Source organism: Mus caroli, unplaced genomic scaffold (genome assembly GCF_978045245.1).
Source record: "Mus caroli unplaced genomic scaffold, Mus_caroli_1 scaffold_5, whole genome shotgun sequence".
Taxonomy (NCBI): domain Eukaryota; kingdom Metazoa; phylum Chordata; class Mammalia; order Rodentia; family Muridae; genus Mus; species Mus caroli.
In genome coordinates, this window is record NW_028227260.1 from 72,434,890 (window position 1) to 72,452,960 (window position 18,071).

General features: G+C 37.9%; 1 protein-coding gene across 5 annotated transcripts in view; it reads right to left on the reverse strand.

The window, feature by feature from the left end:
- Heph (hephaestin) overlaps positions 1 to 18,071 on the reverse strand; it is a 109,710-nt gene that overhangs the window by 44,076 nt on the left and 47,563 nt on the right. For all 5 annotated transcript variants that reach the window (XM_085838107.1, XM_085838106.1, XM_085838108.1 and 2 more), the window contains exon 13: positions 16,823 to 17,035. In XM_085838107.1, coding sequence (XP_085694233.1) covers positions 16,823 to 17,035 — 213 coding nt within the window. The remainder of the gene's footprint in view (positions 1 to 16,822; positions 17,036 to 18,071) is intronic.

Consider the following 18,071-nt stretch of genomic DNA (forward strand, 5'->3'; position numbering starts at 1 on the left):
AGCAGTAAGGGAAAAAGGTCAAGTAACATATAAAGGCAGGCCTATCAGAATTACACCAGATTTTTCACCAGAGACTATGAAAGCCAGAAGATCCTGGACAGATGTTATACAGACACTAAGAGAACACAAATGCCAGCCCAGGCTACTATACCCAGCCAAAATTTCAATTACCTTAGATGGAGAAACCAAAGTATTCCACTACAAAACCAAATTCACATGTTATCTTTCCACAAATACAGGCCTTCAAAGGATAATAACAGAAAAAAAAAAATACATGGGCAGAACCCACCACGTCCTAGAAAAAGCAAGAAAGTAATCCTTCAACAAACCTAAAAGAAGACAACCACAAGAACAGAATGCCAACTCTAACAACAAAAATAACAGGAAGCAACAATTACTTTTCCTTAATATTTCTTAATATCAATGGACTCAATTCCCCAATAAAAAGATATACACTAACAGACTGGCTACACAAACAGGACCCAACATTTTGCTGCTTACAGGAAACCCATCTCAGGGGAAAAGACAGACACTACCTCAAAATGAAAGGCTGGAAAACAATTTTCCAAGCAAATGGTCTGAAGAAACAAGCTTGAGTAGCCATTCTAATAACTAATAAAATCGACTATCAACCCAAAGTTATCAAAAAAGACAAGGAGGGGCACTTCATACTCATCAAGGGTAAAATCCTACAAGAGGAACTCTCAATTCTGAATATCTATGCTCCAAATGCAAGGGCAGCCACATTCATTAAAGAAACTTTAGTAAAGCTCAAAGCACACATTGCACCTGGCACAATAATAGTGGGAGACTTTAACACACCACTTTCATCAATGGAGAGATCATGGAAACAGAAACTAAACAGAGACACAGTGAAACTAACAAGTTATGAAACAAATGGATTTAACAGATACCTACTGAACATTTTATCCTAAAACAAAAGGATATACCTTCTTCTCAGCAACTCATGGTATCTTCTCTAAAACTGACCACAAAACAGGCCTCAACAGATACAAAAATATTGAAATTGTCCCATGCACCCTATCAGACCACCATGGACTAAGGCTGATCTCCAATAACAACATAAACAATAGAAAGCCAACATTCACATGGAAACTGAACAACACTCTCCTCAATGATACCTTGGACAAGGAACAAATAAAGAAAGAAATTGAAGACTTTTTAGAGTTTAAAGAAAATGAAGCCACAACATACCCAAACTTATGGGACACAATGAAAGCATTTCTAAGAGAAAAGCTCATAGCTCTGAGTGCCTCCAAAAGGAAACTAGAGAGAGCACACACTAGCAGCTTGACAGCACACCTAAAACCTCTGGAACAAACGGAAGCAAATTCACCCAAGAGGAGTAGACAGCAGGAAATAATCAAACTCAGGCATCAAATCAACCAAGTGGAAATAAGAAGAACTTTTCAAAGAATCAAACAAAGGAGGAGCTGGTTCTTTGAGAAAATCAACAAGATAGGTAAACCTTCAACCAGACTCACTAGAGGGCACAGGGACAGCATCCTAATTTAAAAAATCAGAAATGAAAAGGGAGCCATAACAACAGATCCTGAAGAAGCAAAACAGTATCTTCTACAAAAGGCTATACTCAACAAAACTGGAGAACCTGGATGAAATGAACAAATTTCTAGACAGATACCAGGTACCAAAGTTAAATCAGGATCAGGTTAATGATCTAAAAAGTCCTATATCCAATAAAGAAATAGAAGCAGTCAATAACAGTCGCCCAACCAATAGAAGCCCAGGACCAAATGGGTTTAATGCAGAGTTCTATCAAACCTTCAAAGAAGATCTAATTCCAGTTCTTCACAAACTATTCAACAAAATAGAAGCAGAAGGTACTCTACCCAATTTATTCTAAAGCAACAATTACTCTGATACCTACACCACAGAAAGACCCAACAAAGATAGAGAATTTCAGACCAATTTCCCTTATGAATATTGATGCAAAAATACTTAATAAAATTCTCGCTAAGCGAATCCAAGAACACATCAAAACCATCATCCATCCTGACCAAGTAGGTTTCATTCCAGGGATGCAGGAATGGTTAAATATATGGAAATTCATCAACGTAATCCACTATATAAACAAACTCAAAGACAAAAACCACATGATCATCTAGTTAGATGCAGAGAAAGCATTTCACAAAATCCAACACCCATTCATGATAAAAGTCTTGGAAAGATCAGGAATTCGAGGTCCATACCTAAACATGATTAAACCAATCTACAGCAAACCAGTAGCCAACATCAAAGTAAATGATGAGAAGCTGGAAGTAATCCCACTTAATTCAGGGACTAGACAAGGTTGTCCACTTTCTCCCTACCTATTCAATATTGTACTTGAAGTCCTAGCCAGAGCAATTAGACAACAAAAGGAGATCAAGGGGATACAAATTGGAAAGGAAGAAGTCAAAATATCACTTTTTTGCAGATGATATGATAGTATATATAAGTGACCCTAAAAATTCCACCAGAGAACTCCTAAACCTGATAAACAGCTTCAGTGAAGTAGCTGGATATAAAATTAACTCAAACAAGTCAATGGCCTTTCTCTACACAAAGGATAAACAGGCTGAGAAAGAAATTAGGGAAACAATACCCTTCTCAATACTCACAAATAATATAAAATACCTTGGTGTGACTCTAACTAAGGAAGTGAAAGATCTGCATGATAAGAACTTCAAGTCTCTGAAGAAAGAAATTAAAGAAGATCTCAGAAGATGGAAAGATTTCCCATGCTCATGGATGGGCAGGATCAATATAGTAAAAATGGGTATTGTACCAAAAGCAATCTACAGATTCAATGTAATCCCCATCGAAATTCCAACTCAATTCTTCAACGAATTAGAAAGTGCAATCTGCAAATTCATCTGTCATAACAAAAAACCTAGGATAGCAAAAACTCTTTTCAAGAATAAAAGAACCTCTGGTGGAATCATCATGCCCTACCTAAAGCTGTACTACAGAGCAATTGTGATAAAAACTGCATGGTACTGGTATAGCGACAAACAAGTAGACCAATGGAATAGAATTAAAGACACAGAGATGAACCCACACACCTATGGTCACTTGATCTTTGAAAAAGAAGCTAAAACCATCCAGTGGAAAAAAGACAGCATTTGCAACAAATGGTACTGGCACACCTGGCAGTTATCGTGTAGAAGAGTGGGAATTGATCCATTCCTATCCCCTTGTACTAAGGTAAAATCTAAGTGGATCAAGGAACTCCAAATAAAACCAGAGACAGTGAAACTTATAGAGGAGAAAGTAGGCAAAAGCCTCGAAGATATGGGCACAGGGGAAATTTTCCTAAACAGACCAGCAATGGCTTGTGCTGTAAGATCGAGAATCAACAAATGGGACCTCATAAAATTGCAAAGCTTCTGTAAGGCAAAAGACATTGTCAATAAGACAAAAAGGCCACCAACAGATTGGGACAAGATCTTTACCTATCCTAAATCAGATAGGGGACTAATATCCATTATATATAAAGAACTCAAGAAGCTGTACCCCAGAAAATCAAATAACCCCATTAAAAATGGGGCTCAGAGCTAAACAACGAATTCTCACCTGAGGAATACCGAATGGCTGAAAAACACCTGAAAAAATGTTCAGCACCCTTAATCATCAGGGAAATGCAAATCAAAACAACCCTGAGATTCCACCTCACACCAGTCAGAATGGCTAAATAACTCAGGTGACAACAGATGCTGGTGAGGATGTGGAGAAAGAGGAACACTCCTCCATTGTTGGTGGGATTGCAAGCTTGTACAACCACTCTGGAAATCAGTCTGGGGTTCTTCAGAAAATTGGACATAGTACTACAGGAAGATCCCACAATACCTCTCCTGGGCATATATCCAGAAGATGTTCCAACTGTTAAGAAAGACACATGTTCCACTATGTTCATAGCACCCTTATTTATAATAGCCAGAAGCTGGAAAGAAACTAGATGCCCTTTAACAGAGGAATGGATACAGAAAATGTAGTACATTTACACAATGGAGTACTACTCAGCTATTAAAAAGAATGAATTTATGAAATTCTTAGGCAAATGGATGGACTGGAGGGCATCATCCTGAGTGAGATAACCCAATCACAAAAGAACTCACATGATTTGTACTCACTGATAAGTGGATATTAGCCCAGAGACTTAGAATACCCAAGATATAAGATACAATTTGCAAAACACATAAAACTTATGAAGAATGAAGACCAAAGTGTGGACACGTTGCCCCTTCTTAGAATTGGGAACAAAACACCCATAGAAGGAGTTACAGAGACAAAGTTTGTAGCTGAGATTAAAGGATGGACCATCTAGAGACTGCCATACCCAGGGATCCATCCCATAATCAGCTTCCACATGCTGACACCATTGCATACACTAGCAAGATTTTGCTGAAAGGACCCAGATATAGCTGTCTCTTGTGAGACTATGCCAGGGCCTAGCAATCACAGAAGTGGATGCTCACAGTCAGCTATTGGAAGGATCACAGGGCCCCCAATGGAAGAGCTAGAGAAAGTACCCAAGGAGCTAAAGGGATCTGCAACCCTGTAGGTGGAACAACAATATGAACTAACCAGTACCCCCAGGAGCTCATGTCTGCATATGTATCAGAAGATGGCCTAGTTGGCCATCATTGGGAAGAGAGACCCATTGTTCTTGCAAACTTTATATGTCTCAGTACAGGGGAACACCAGGGCCAAGAAGTGGGAGTGGGTGGGTAGGTGATTGGGAGGAGCGTATGGGGGACTTTTGGGATAGCATAGGAAATGTAAATGAAGAAAATACCTAATTTTAAAAAAAAACAAAGTGCAAGATGGGGAAAAGGAAAATATGGCAAATGTGGCAAAATGGGAGAGAAGAAAACACTACAGAGAACAGAGAGATGAAAAGAAAATGAGAGGGTCAGACTCATACAATAGAAGACAAAGATGTAAAAATATCAAATCTGAGCTTACTCTTGGCTAAATGATAACAGCTCTCTTTAAATTGTTACCAAGGGGGAAGTGCTTTTGTGTCCCTAATGTAATACTGATTGATGCATTACTAGGGACTCCAGAATTTATTATTAATACTTTCAAGCTGACCACATCCTGGTGTTCTGCATGAAGAATCTCTAATGTGTTTAACCCATACATTTTTGGGTTCTGTGTGAGAAACCTTTAGTGTGTTAGTGAAGCATATTAAGCACCCAGTGTATGTATGTATAACATGTCAGGGATGTGAATTTTGGATGTCTCAGGTGCAAAACAGGACAGTGGTCTATCAGTTTCCCAAAAGCTCCCACCTTGTTTGTTTGCAGTGGGGGATAGGTTCCAAGAAAAAGAAAAATCTGGGTATCTCAGTTCTGCAGAAATGATAGATTACTCTCAGTAGCAGTGGTCCTATGCCTTGAAAGCAACCCCTCAAAACTACATCTTTTATTTCCTTCTTCCCATTTCTTATCAAGTCCTGTTTGATTCTACTTCAAATTTCATCACAAGAAGTAGCTTTTCTCTTAAGCACACCAATACCCAGCCTGCCTTTTGACACTTCTGCTCCTACAAAGTAGAATTTTTTTTTATTCCTCTATCACATATCCATGCACAACAGTTACCAAATTTACTTTTAAAAATTAGATCTAAGACAACGTCAAAACACGCTTGTAAAGTTTCATTGAGCACAGCATGCATACACAATTCAGCTGGAGCCTCTTTGTCCCAGTCCCTATCTTCAGCAGACAATTTAGCAGCCTGGCCACCTGCTGCTAGAGCAGCAAGGGAGCAAGCCTCTGCCAGGTCTTCCCCTGGGGCTGCCTGGCCAGTCTATCCATAGCTAAAATGTCTGTTTTCACCTTAAAAACATTCTGACTTCACACTGTCTTTGTAGACAAAAGATGGCCACATTGCTTGCTGCTAAAGAAAGTTTAGTTACCTGAGTCACTAAAATAAGAAAACATCTAAGCTGAGGCTCAGTTGCCCTCCAGTTATCAACTGAATAATAAACACATCAGTAGAGTCCTCCCAACACGCTCACAGACTGACACAGGGGCCAAAGTAAACAAATAAATAAACGAATAAGTAAATGAACAAATAAATAAATAAAATCCCTGACCTTAAGATACACTCAGGGTTTTGTTCCACTAGCAGACAAAACCCCACAGAGACATTTATGGACGACATTGCTACAAATAATAAAGAGATTGCTGGCACTTTATTTCTTCCATTGACTTGTGAAAATACAAATTCCAACTCGACCTCTTTAAGTGTTTCAAACCTGAAAAGAGGGCTTTGCCTTCTCCTAGAGCCAACAGGCTTCCTACTGAGAGAAATAAACTCACCAACAGGTTTCAATGGGTAAATAAGGTCAAAACTACCTCGCTATTGCTATTGATTTAAAGATTGCTTTTTACCACCCTTTACAGCCTAATAATGTAAAAGATTTGCTTTCCAATGACGACTCTCAATAATCAAACACCCATATCTCATAGTATTAAAAGGGAAAAATGGTACATAGAAACTAAAATGAGAAGTGATATAAAGATGGAAGGAGAAGGTTAAAATTGTTGGGGTTTATATATGAAAAGGGAAGCTAGAAAGTTTATGGAAATTTTGAGGGTCTGTGTAAATGACTTAAGGTCTGTGAAAGATGAAACATATATGTTAAAACTTCAATGTTTAATTCATTGATATAAAATCTCTGCTTCAATCAATGGGAGTTCTCACTAGTTATTATTCTACTCTTGGTACCTAATGTAAATACTGGTTACTAAAGCTTTACAAACCAATCCAAATTTGGAAGACATGGTCTCAAAAACTTATTTTCAGGGGTATTTAATTTTTTCATGATTGTGCTGATACCTTTTTGTGTTTCTTTTTTGCTACAGCTCAAACACATGATTATGGTCCCTGCAGAAACGTACTGGTTGCTTTCTCTGTTAGGAGGATCTCAAAAGAGATTAAAACACAATGATCCTTCTGATGATCTAAAATTTTTATCTCTTTTTGTCAATCTGAAAAATTCATGTCTCTCATGGTTATAAAGAATGCCCTATAACCCCAAGGACAAGTCATAATTAAACAAGCTTATTTCTTATTTAAAAATCAAACAATAAACAAAAATGGCAGAAGTGGAGGTGGGAGTGATTAAAAGACCTGACTGCCCAGGAGAAATTTACCAAAGCAACTTATAATTTCAATTAAAAAAATTGTTTCTCTCAGGCTTTCCCCTGACACATATAAAAAAATAATATCATAAAAAGCAAGGAGTTTTATCCAAACCCATGGTTTTACATAAATTCTATCAAGGACATAACCCATGCCTGGATCCTGTTCTCTTCATAATTTAGGGCTAAAGCTTCACATTTTAATTTTCTATCACAGGACTAGAAAAGCACACCATGAACTGGACTCAGAAGAAACCTGGTAACAAAAGGGATACTTTCCTGAATTTCAACCACATATAAACTGCCTGCCACTACTAATTTTCATTCTTTACCAAAGTTCCTCTAATTACAATATTATTTTATCTCCTGGTTTTAATTCTAAAGCAAGCCCATGCATGTCTGGATACCTGTTAATCTGGCTTGCCCCTGGCATGGAGGATCTGATTCAGAACAAATTAATTATGCCCTTGAACATATGTGTACAAAGATTCATTGGAATGATTATTGCAGCTGTCCTTGTGCCACAGTAAAAGTTACAACTGTGAAAGTATCCTTAACTCAGTCCATTCAAACTAAAGCAATCATAAATTCTTATACTCAAAATAAACATCTTGAAATGATGTTTGATATTAACTGGCTCAAACCCTCTAATTGGTTTTCAGGACGAAATCACAAACTGTAGTTTTTTGTTGTTTTTTGTTGTTGTTGTTGTTGTTGTTGTTGTTGTTGTTGTTTTGTTTGTTTGTTTGTTTTTCACGACGAACCTATTTGTCACAGTCCTATTTTGTCTTTGTCAACTTTTCAAAAGGAATTCAAAGAATAAAGTGATGCTGTTTTAGGCAGCCCCTACAGTACACCAAACCTTGACCAGCTCTTTACCAGTGACCATCTCCACTGATACTACATTAATACTACAAAAGTAGAGCAACAGCAGGGATATAATCTCATAAAAATATCTCTTAGATTCCAAGAAACTGGGAATTTTGCTGGACAGCACAGCCAGAGTTAATAATACATCTTGAGATCACATAAGACTTAAGATCTTTGGCCTATTGTGTACTTATCCTGTTTGTTTAACCTGCCTTTAAGAGAACCATGTAAGAACCAACCTTACTTGCCTTGGATTTTCCATGTAATCAACATTTACAACCTGAATTAGTCCATAGCTATAATCCTAAATTATACATTCTTCCATGACTCTGACCCAGAGTAATGCTTATTTTCTAATAATCATTTGCTGAAAAAAGCAAAAATAGAGGTTCAGAACATTCTTATAAAATAAATATCGGCCAGCCCAGTGTCACCTTGGGTGTGAACTCAGTGGAGGTTCCACATTCCCCAGAGGACTCTCCATGCAGCAGGCACCCTAGCACACCCAGGATCTTAGAATCACTGAGGAGAATAGGCCTCCATAGAGGGCTCTGACCCCTGGACTCGGGTGAGATTGCAATCTTGTATCCTGGGTCTCTTAGAGACCAGACCAGGAGAGCACTCAGGCCTCAGAAGCAGTGAAGTTTCTTGGACAGGGTCCCTTCAGGCCTTCATCCTCAACCAGGAGGTGGAGCTGAGACCCAGACCTCTGGGCAACTTCTCTACCAGAGGAGAATCAGCATCCAGGGAGGGCTCTGACCCTGGGACTCAGGTGAGAGCACCATCTTGTATCTGGGGTCTCTCAGGAACCAGTCCTCTCAGGAGGGCACGCGGACCATAGAAGCAACAGAGCTTCTTAGAAGGATCCCTTTCTGCCTGCAACTTCAGCCAGGAGGTAGAGCTGAGATCCAGACCTCTGTGCACCTTCCCTGCAAGAGGAGAGCTTGCCTGCAGAGTGTTCTGACCACTGGGACTCAGGAGAGAGCTGGACTCCCAGGAGTGCTGATAGAGGCTAACAGAGTCAGAGGAGGAACAAGCTCCAGCCAGAGACAACTATAACAACTAACACCAGAGATTACCAGATGGCGAAAGGCAAATGTAAGAATCTTACTAACAGAAACCAAGAAAACTGGCCATCATCAGAACCCAGTATGCCCACCACAGCAAGTCCTGGATACCCACAACAAACCCAAAAAACAAGATTCAGATCTAAAAATCATCTTATGGTGCTTGTAGAAGATTTTAAGAAGGACATCAATAACCCACTTAAAGAAATACAGGAGAACACTGCTAAACAGGTAGAAGCTCTTAAAGACGAAGCACAAAAATCCATCAAGTAATTACAGGAAAACACTGCTAAACAGGTAGAAAAACTTAAAGAGGAAAAACAAAAATCCCTTAAAGAATTACAGGAAAACACAAACAGTTGGTGGAATCGAACAAAACCATCCAAGATCTTAAAATGGAAGTAGAAACAATGAAGAAAACCCAAAGGGAGACAACTCTTGAGATAGAAACCCTAGGAAAGAAATCAGGAACCATAGATGTGAGTATCAGCAACAGAATACAAGAGATGCAAGAGAGAATCTGAGGTGCAGAAGATTCCATAAAGAACATGGACACAACAATCAAGAAAATGTGAAATGCAAAAAGTTCCTAACACAAAACATCCAGTAAATCCAGGACACAATGAGAAGACCAAACCTACGGATAATAGGTATAGATGAGAATGAAGATTTTCAACTTAAAGGGACAGTAAATATCTTCAACAAAATTATAGAAGAAAACTTCTCATACCTAAAGAACATAAACACAGAAACATAACAATCAGAACAACAAATGCATTAAAAAAGATAGGATATTAAAAGCAAAAAGGGAAAAAGGTCAAATAACATATAAAGACAGAACAATTAGAATTATACCAGACTTCTCACCAGAGACCATGAAAGCCAGAAGATCCTGGACAGTTGTTATACAGACCCTAAGAGAACACAAATGCCAGCCCAGGCTACTAAACCCAGCAAAACTCTCAATTACCATAGATGTAGAAACTAAAGTATTCCATGACAAAACCAAATTCATACAATATCTTTCCACAAATCCAGCCCTTCAGAGGAAAATAAAGGGAAAACTCCAACACAAGGAGGGAAATGATGCACTAGAAAAAGCAAGAAAGTAATACTTCAACAATCCTAAAAGAAGATAGCCCCAAGAAGAGAATCCCAACTCTAACAACAAATATAATAGGAAGCAACAATTACTTTTCCTTAATATCTCTTAATAGCAATGGACTTGATTCCTCAATAAAAAGACATAGACTAACAGACTGGCTACATAAACAGGACCCAACATTTTGCTGCATACATGACACCCACCTCAGGGACAAAGACAGACAATACCTCAAACTAAAAGGCTAGAAAACAATTTTCCAAGCAAGTGGTCCTAAGAAACAAGCTGGAGTAGCCATTCTATCAAATAAAATCGACTTCCAACCCAAAGACAAAAGGGGGCACTTCAGACACATGAAAGGTAAAATCTTCCAAGATGAACTCTCAAATCTGAAAATCTATACTCCAAATGCAATGGCATCCACATTCATTAAGGAAACTTTAGTAAAGCTCAAAGCACACATTGCACTTCACACAATAATAGTGGGAGACTTCAACACCCCATTCTCATTAATGGACAGATCGTGGAAACAGAAACCAAAGAGAGATACATGGAAACTAACAGAAATTATGAACCAAATTGATTTAACAGATATCTACAGAACATTTTATCCTAAAACAAAAGGATATACCTTCTTCTCAGCAACTCGTGGTACCTTCTCCAAACTTGACCATATAATTGGTCACAAAACAGGCCTCAACAGATACAAAAATATTGAAATTATCCCATGCATCCTATCAGATCACCACAGACTAAGGCTGATCTTCAATAACAACATAAATAATTGAAACCCAACATTCATGTGGAAGCTGAACAACACTCTACTCAATGATAACTTGGTCAAGGTGATAACTTGGTCAAGGAAGAAATAAAGAGAGATTAAAGACTTTTTAGAGTTTAATGAAAATAAAGCCACAACATACCCAAATTTATGGGACACAATGAAAGCATTCCTAAAAGGAAAACTCATAGCTCTGAGTGCTGCCAAAAAGAAACTAGAAAGAGCACACACTAGCAGCTTGACAGCACACCTAAAAGCTTTAGAACAAAAGGAAGACAATTCACCCCAATGGAGTAGAAGGCAGGAAATAAACAAACTTAGGGCTGAAATCAACCAAGTGGAAACAAAAAGAACTATATAAAGAATCAACAAACCAAGAGCTGGTTTTTTTGTTTGTTTGTTTTGTTTTGTTTTTTAGAAAATCAATGAGATAGATTAAACCCCTAGCCAGACTAACTAGAGGGCATAGGGACAGTATCCTAATTAACAATATCAGAAATGAGAAGGAAGATATAACAGAATCTGAGGAAATCCAAAAAATCATCAGATCCTACTATAAAAGCCTATACTCAACAAAACTAGAAAACCAGGTTGAAATGAACAATTTTCAGGACAGATAGTAGGTACAAAGTTAAATCAGGATCAGATTAACAATCTGAACAGACCCATTTCTCCTAGAGAAATAGAAGCAGTCATTAATAGTCTCCCAACCAAAAAAAGCCCAGGACCAGCTGGGTGTAGTGCAGAGTTCTATCACACCTTCAAAGAAGACCTAATTCCAATTCTCCTCAAAGTGTTCCACAAAATAGAAAAAGAAAGTACTCTACCCAATTCATTTTGTGAAGCCACAATTACTTTTATACCTAAACCACACAAACACCCAACAAAGAAAGAGAATTTCAGACCAGTTTCCCTTATGTATATAGATGCAAAAATACTCAACAAAATTCTCACAAACTGAATCCAAGAACATATCAAAATGATCATCCACCATAATCAAGTAGACTTCATTCCAGGGATGCAAGGATGGTTTAATATAGAGAAATCCATCAACGCAATCCACTATATAAATAAACTCAAAGACAAAAACCACATGACCATCTCATTAGATGCTCAGAAAGAATTTGACAAAATCCAATACCCACTCCTTATAAAAGTCTTGGAAAGATCAGAATTCAAAGCCCATACCTAAGATAATAAAAGCAATATACAGCAAACCAGTAGTCAACATCAAACTAAATGGAGAGAAACTTGAAGCAATCCCACTAAAATCAGGGACTAGACAAGGCTGCCCACTTTCTCCCTGCCTATTCAATATAGTACTTGAAGTCCTAGCCAGAGCAATTCAACAACAAAAGAAAATCAAGGGGATACAAATTGGAAAGGAAGAAGTCAAAATATCACTATTTACAGATGATATGATAGTATATATAAGTGACCCTATAAATTCCACCAGAGAACTCCTAAACCTAATAAACAGCTTCAGTGCAGTAGCTGAATATAAAATTAACTCAAACAAATCAGTGGCCTTTCTCTACATAAACAGGCTGAGAAAGAAATTAGAGAAACAACACCCTTCACAATAATCACAAATGTTATAAAATATCTTGGTGTGACTCTAACTAAGGAAGTGAAAGATCTGTATGATAAGAACTTCAAGTCTCTGAAGATCTCAGAAGATGGAAAGATCTCCCATGCTACATGAATTGGCAGGATTAATATAGTCAAAATGGCTACTTGTCAAAAGCAATCTACAGATTCAGTGAAAAACACATGAAACTCAAGAAGAAGGAAGACCAAAGTGTGGATACTTCGTTCCTTCTTAGAATGAGGAACAAAATACTCATGGAAGGAGTTACAGAGACAAAGTTTGGAGCTTGAGATGGAAGGAAGAACAATCCAGAGACTGCCCCACCAGGGGATCCATCCCATAAACAGCCACCAAACCCAGACACTTGCATATGCCCGCAAGATTTTGCTGACAGGACCCTGATATAGCTGTCCTGTCTCTTGTGAGGCTATGCCAGTGCATGGCAAATACAGAAGTGGATGCTCACGGTCATCTATTGAATGGAACACAGGGCCTCTAAAGAAGGATCTAGAAAAAGTAACCAAGGAGCTAAAGGGGTTGGCAACCCTATAGGAGGATCAACAATATGAACTAAGCAGTACCCCACAGATCTGTGTCTCTAGTTGCATATGTAGCAGAGGATGGCCTAGTCGGCCATCAATGGGAGGAGAGGCTCTTGGTCTTACAAACTTTATATGCCCCAGTACAAGGGAACATCAGGGCCAGGAAGTGGGTGTGGGTGGGTTGGGGAGCAGGGCAGGGGGAGGGTATAGGAGACTTTTGGATAGCATTAGAAATGTAAATGAAGAAAATATCTAATAAAAAATACAAATAAAAAAATTTAATTTTTTTTTAAAAATAAAATGAATATGTACCATAACTGTAGTATACATTATTCAGATTTTGCTTGAGAAACAATGATGCTTCTAATACTGTTTGCAGCTGGAGCAGCTGGAGTCAGGACTTAATTCCTTGTAAAACACTATTAAAGATTTCTGTAAAGAATCTTCATTTGTTCTCTATGTGATACTTTCTGTGTTGTTCAATTAAAAAAAGAGAAGAAGCTCTTTGTTAGGACAGACACAGACAGATAGATATAGATACAGACGCAGATTTCATGGGACAACATTTAAGCAGACCCAGATTCACAAACAGAAAGACTAAGGACAGAAGGCACAAGGAAGGCCAAATAGAGAATTTCAAATCTGGACTTGTTCTTAGTTAAATGACATCAAGAGGAAATGCTTTGATATTTTTTCCTTAATGCAACAGCGACAAATTATTGGTGACTCAGAGTTTACTATTAATGTCTTCAAGCAGAGCACACAAAGGAAATGGGTAAGAGAAGGAAGGATAGAAATAACGAACAAAGAAAGAGCTCCACTAACAAGAAAAGAAGAAAGAAACCCTAATCAGGGTCCAAGTAGTAAAAATAATATCTATGGTATTGAATAACTAAAATGAGTTTAATAGGACATAATATATTCAGACTTTAACCTTTTATCTGACACCTTCCCTTGTATTAAAGATATAGTATTAATATTTCAGTTTGAATAGCAGAGGCATACTAGTCAGGATGATATTTTTAAAGACAAGATGGTATTTTATTAAAATTAATATAAGCCTATTAAAATTCCAAATATATAAATAAAAAATATTATAGCAAAGAAACATGATAATGACAAGAATTACCAATAGGCCCACATATGAATTCTTTCCATATTTTGTTTATTTTTTAATATCCAATTTTGTTGTTTGGTTTTTTTTTAACATCAGCATCAAAGAGAAAACATGCTGTGTCTGCAATATAGAGTTTTATGAAGAGGACTTGTTCTGTTGCTCAGGGTGTTGTCAAACTTCCTAGCTCAGGTCATTCTTTTTCCTAACTTAGCCTTCTAAGGTGTTTGAACTGAAGACAAAACCTGCACCACTGTGCCTGGCTACAGTGATGTGGATAATGCATCTATAAAGCTGTACATGCATTGCTCATCAATACAACAAAAGCTATGTTTTGTTCAGCTACATGCCTTTGTAATGACTAAGATTTATTAGTCTCCACAGACTCCAAAGCCAGATTCTGATCCAAATTTGTCATTATATTGCTTTGATTTTAGAGAACTATTTACAGTGGTCTCTCTCCTTCTTAATGACGGAGCAAGTGCCCATGGGACAGATGGAAAGTTCAGATTCAAAATACCATCCAGGAGTGAGAATTAAGAGGATTTGATGGAGGATGAACCAGAGAAAAAGCCAAAATTTTACAGTCAGTGCTTCTAATCCGAGCAAGTCATTTATCCCTTTCAAGTAAGTGTTCTTTGCATCTACAAGTAAAATAACTGATCATAAGTGATTTCAAAGGAACCTTACCAGTCCCAATATTCTATGACTTGACATTTCTTTGACAATTTTTTTAAAAAAATATGAATGTATATTAAAGGGGGAAGACTTCTGTCTTCAATAGTAACAAAATTCAGGAATCTTAGCCAATCGTGATATTTTAAATCTTTATTCTTGAAAACCTACCATTATATTTCCCACCATGCTTCCCACTAAATTTTCTTTTCATTTAGATTTTGAGATGGGATCTCATCTTGTTGCTCAGTCTGGTCCCCAAATCATGAGCTTAAGCAAAGAAATTGCCAGGACTATAGAGACATATTGTTGTGCCTCGCCAGCTACCCATTTGGTCCATAGCATGAAAATAAAAAATAATTCCATGCATTTAAAATTATAATGAACCCAAGGAAATATATAGATTTGGGGGGGGGGGTGTCCCGACTGAGTTTTTCAGGAAAGAGATTAAGTTTGGAGTTTGGCTTGGGGATTAAAGCTCAAGAATATGATCTTTTAAATTCAGAGCTTCCCCACTCCCCATCCCAACCCCCATTTACTGAAAGCACATGCTCCTCTTGCTTCTTGAAACTGTAGTAACTGATGTTTATAATTTGCTAACAACTCCCCAGCCAAGAAAATGCTCTAGGTAGATGGGAAACAAGATATGTGAAGAGAATAGGTAAATGTTGTGCTTGTAAAGTTCACACCCATGAAGAAATTACTAATTGTTACAAGGAATTACTTTTTAAAGGAATTCTATTTTAAATATAATAAGAGTTTACACAACTAAATGAAAGTTAAAAAAATAGAAGTGCAGTCCAGATTGTGGTGATGATGGGTAAACTTTCTTACAATCACTCTTGCCACCTACTGGCTGGAAAAAGAATACACCCTAGGGGCTGAAGAAAATTTCTGTGTGTTATAAAATGCTTTGAGATTATTGGAATCTGAGAAATAAATAAAAAGCATTTGAGTCAAATTTCTTCATAAAGAAAGGAGGGTGGAATTACTGTTGAGAACATGGGATAAGAGAAGAGAGGAGGCGCAGAGAAGAGAGGAAATGAGAAGGAAGGAAGTGGGGAAGGAAGAAAGGAGGGGAAGCTGAATCTGCACAGATAAGGGGAGTGATTAAAGCGAAGTGATTAGCAAGCTGGCAAAGGTCCTTCTGAGGTTTTCATTTCTGACCTAAGATGGTTAAACATACAGTCAAGTGAAGTGGATTGCTCATGCCATGCTTGTAGGTAGTATAAACAGGAACTGAATTCCAGATCTTCAGATTTCTAGCCCTTCCTTTCCATGCCCAAAGAGTGGCTTTGTTTCGGATTGTTTTACATTTCCTCTGTTCCTTATTACATCCCAAAGGAAGGCCACAAATGTTCCTCAAATCTTAGTCATTTTGAAGGCATGTAGTTGAACAAAACATAGCTTTCTCTAGTCTTTTGTTTTCTTTACAAATACATTTGACTACACACACACACACACACACACACACACACACACACACACACACATGGGCCGGGCCGGGGTGCAGAAATCTTCACAGAATACCAGAGTTGAAAACACAGGTACATTCCATTGACCTTCCAAATATATAGGTTGTATTATAATCTATCTTTATATGGCCAAAGTGCTGTGTGGCTAAGTGTACCCTCTGTCATATCAGCACTGAAGCTGAGCAGTGCTTTAGCCTCTCCCTTCTTCCTGAAAAACAAAGGTTTTCCAGCCTTCTACTCAGGCTGCAGATAATGAAAACATCAAATAATCAGAACATGGACAATACATGGAAGAGATAACGTGTTTCAAAACTCTCTCAAAACCCTGAACACACTTCTTTCTTTTCACCAGCCCTTCCTCCTCCCCTGTCATTCCTGTCCCCTACTTAACAAAGTCTGTAAGTCTTGTGCCTGCTGCTAAAGCACTTACCAGGATTGTCAGGCTGCATGACGGCCGTCACAAAGGTGTGAGGAAAGAGCATGACTGCACCTTTCCTCATGCCCTGAAGCTGCACAGTGTTGCCCTCGAACATTACCCCATGTACATCAGTCTCTGTGCCCAGGCCAAGCAGGTGCCAGGCCACAGTATCACCCATGCACATGTCCAGCCTGGGCAGGTTAGAGAACAGAAATCCATTAATAGCTGAAAAATAAAAACACAAGACAAAGTAGGGAGTTGAGATTAGACTACTCAAATCATAGCAGCATATCAGCCCTGGACTTTGGTTTCCCATAAATTGAAATTCTAGAGCATCCTAATTTCCTCCTGATGAGAATATTGCTAATCCCCTATTCTGCCTCCACTGCTTATGTCTTGATTGTAAACCTATTCAGTCTTCAGCTCCAGCTCAAATATTCCCTTCTTCAATGGATCATCTATATTTACTGTTCCTTATTAATGCTCTTTTCTTTTGAACTTAAAAGGCTCTTTTACACATTTAGTAGTCTGCCTGGATTGTTCTATAATTACTGTTATGGGTGTTATTCATATCATCGAAAATTGCTGGGTGCTCAGTGAAATCTAGGACTAGATTTTTCACTCCCTCTTTCATCCACCTAGCCATTAATTTGGTAGTTCAGTAATTCAATTAACATTCACTATGTGCTAGAACCTAATAATTAAATAATGTAGAAGATACATAGTCAACATACTCTAGAAGAAGTGAAGAACTATGTACCAATTACAATGTTGACAAATATATATATAATGTATGCTTTTACAATTACTAAAGTACAATGGTACATAGAAAAGAGAATCACCACCCTGGACTTGAGTGATAAGAAGTGGAAATATTGGTGAGTAAGCTTATGAGTAGAATCTTAGAAAATAGGAAGAATTTCAAAATGCGGAAGGGAAATGTGTGAGAATGTGTATTTCAAGCAAAAGGCATAACAATGCAAAAATATGAAATAAGTAGAAGTTATGGTTGTGGGAAGAAAAATGGTCACACTTTGCTGACGTATGAGATGTGGGAAAATGGTATAAGACAAGACTGAATGGAGGTTGCAGCTGTAGCCCAGTGATAGGAACACTTGTTTAGCAGGCAAAAGGGCCCTGGATTCTATTACTGGAAAACAACGAAAAAGAATGAAGCAATATCATCCCAGCTTAATCTGTCATACCCTGTATAATATCACTTGTATACTGTTTTCATCTTCCACCACTATCTGCCAGTGCC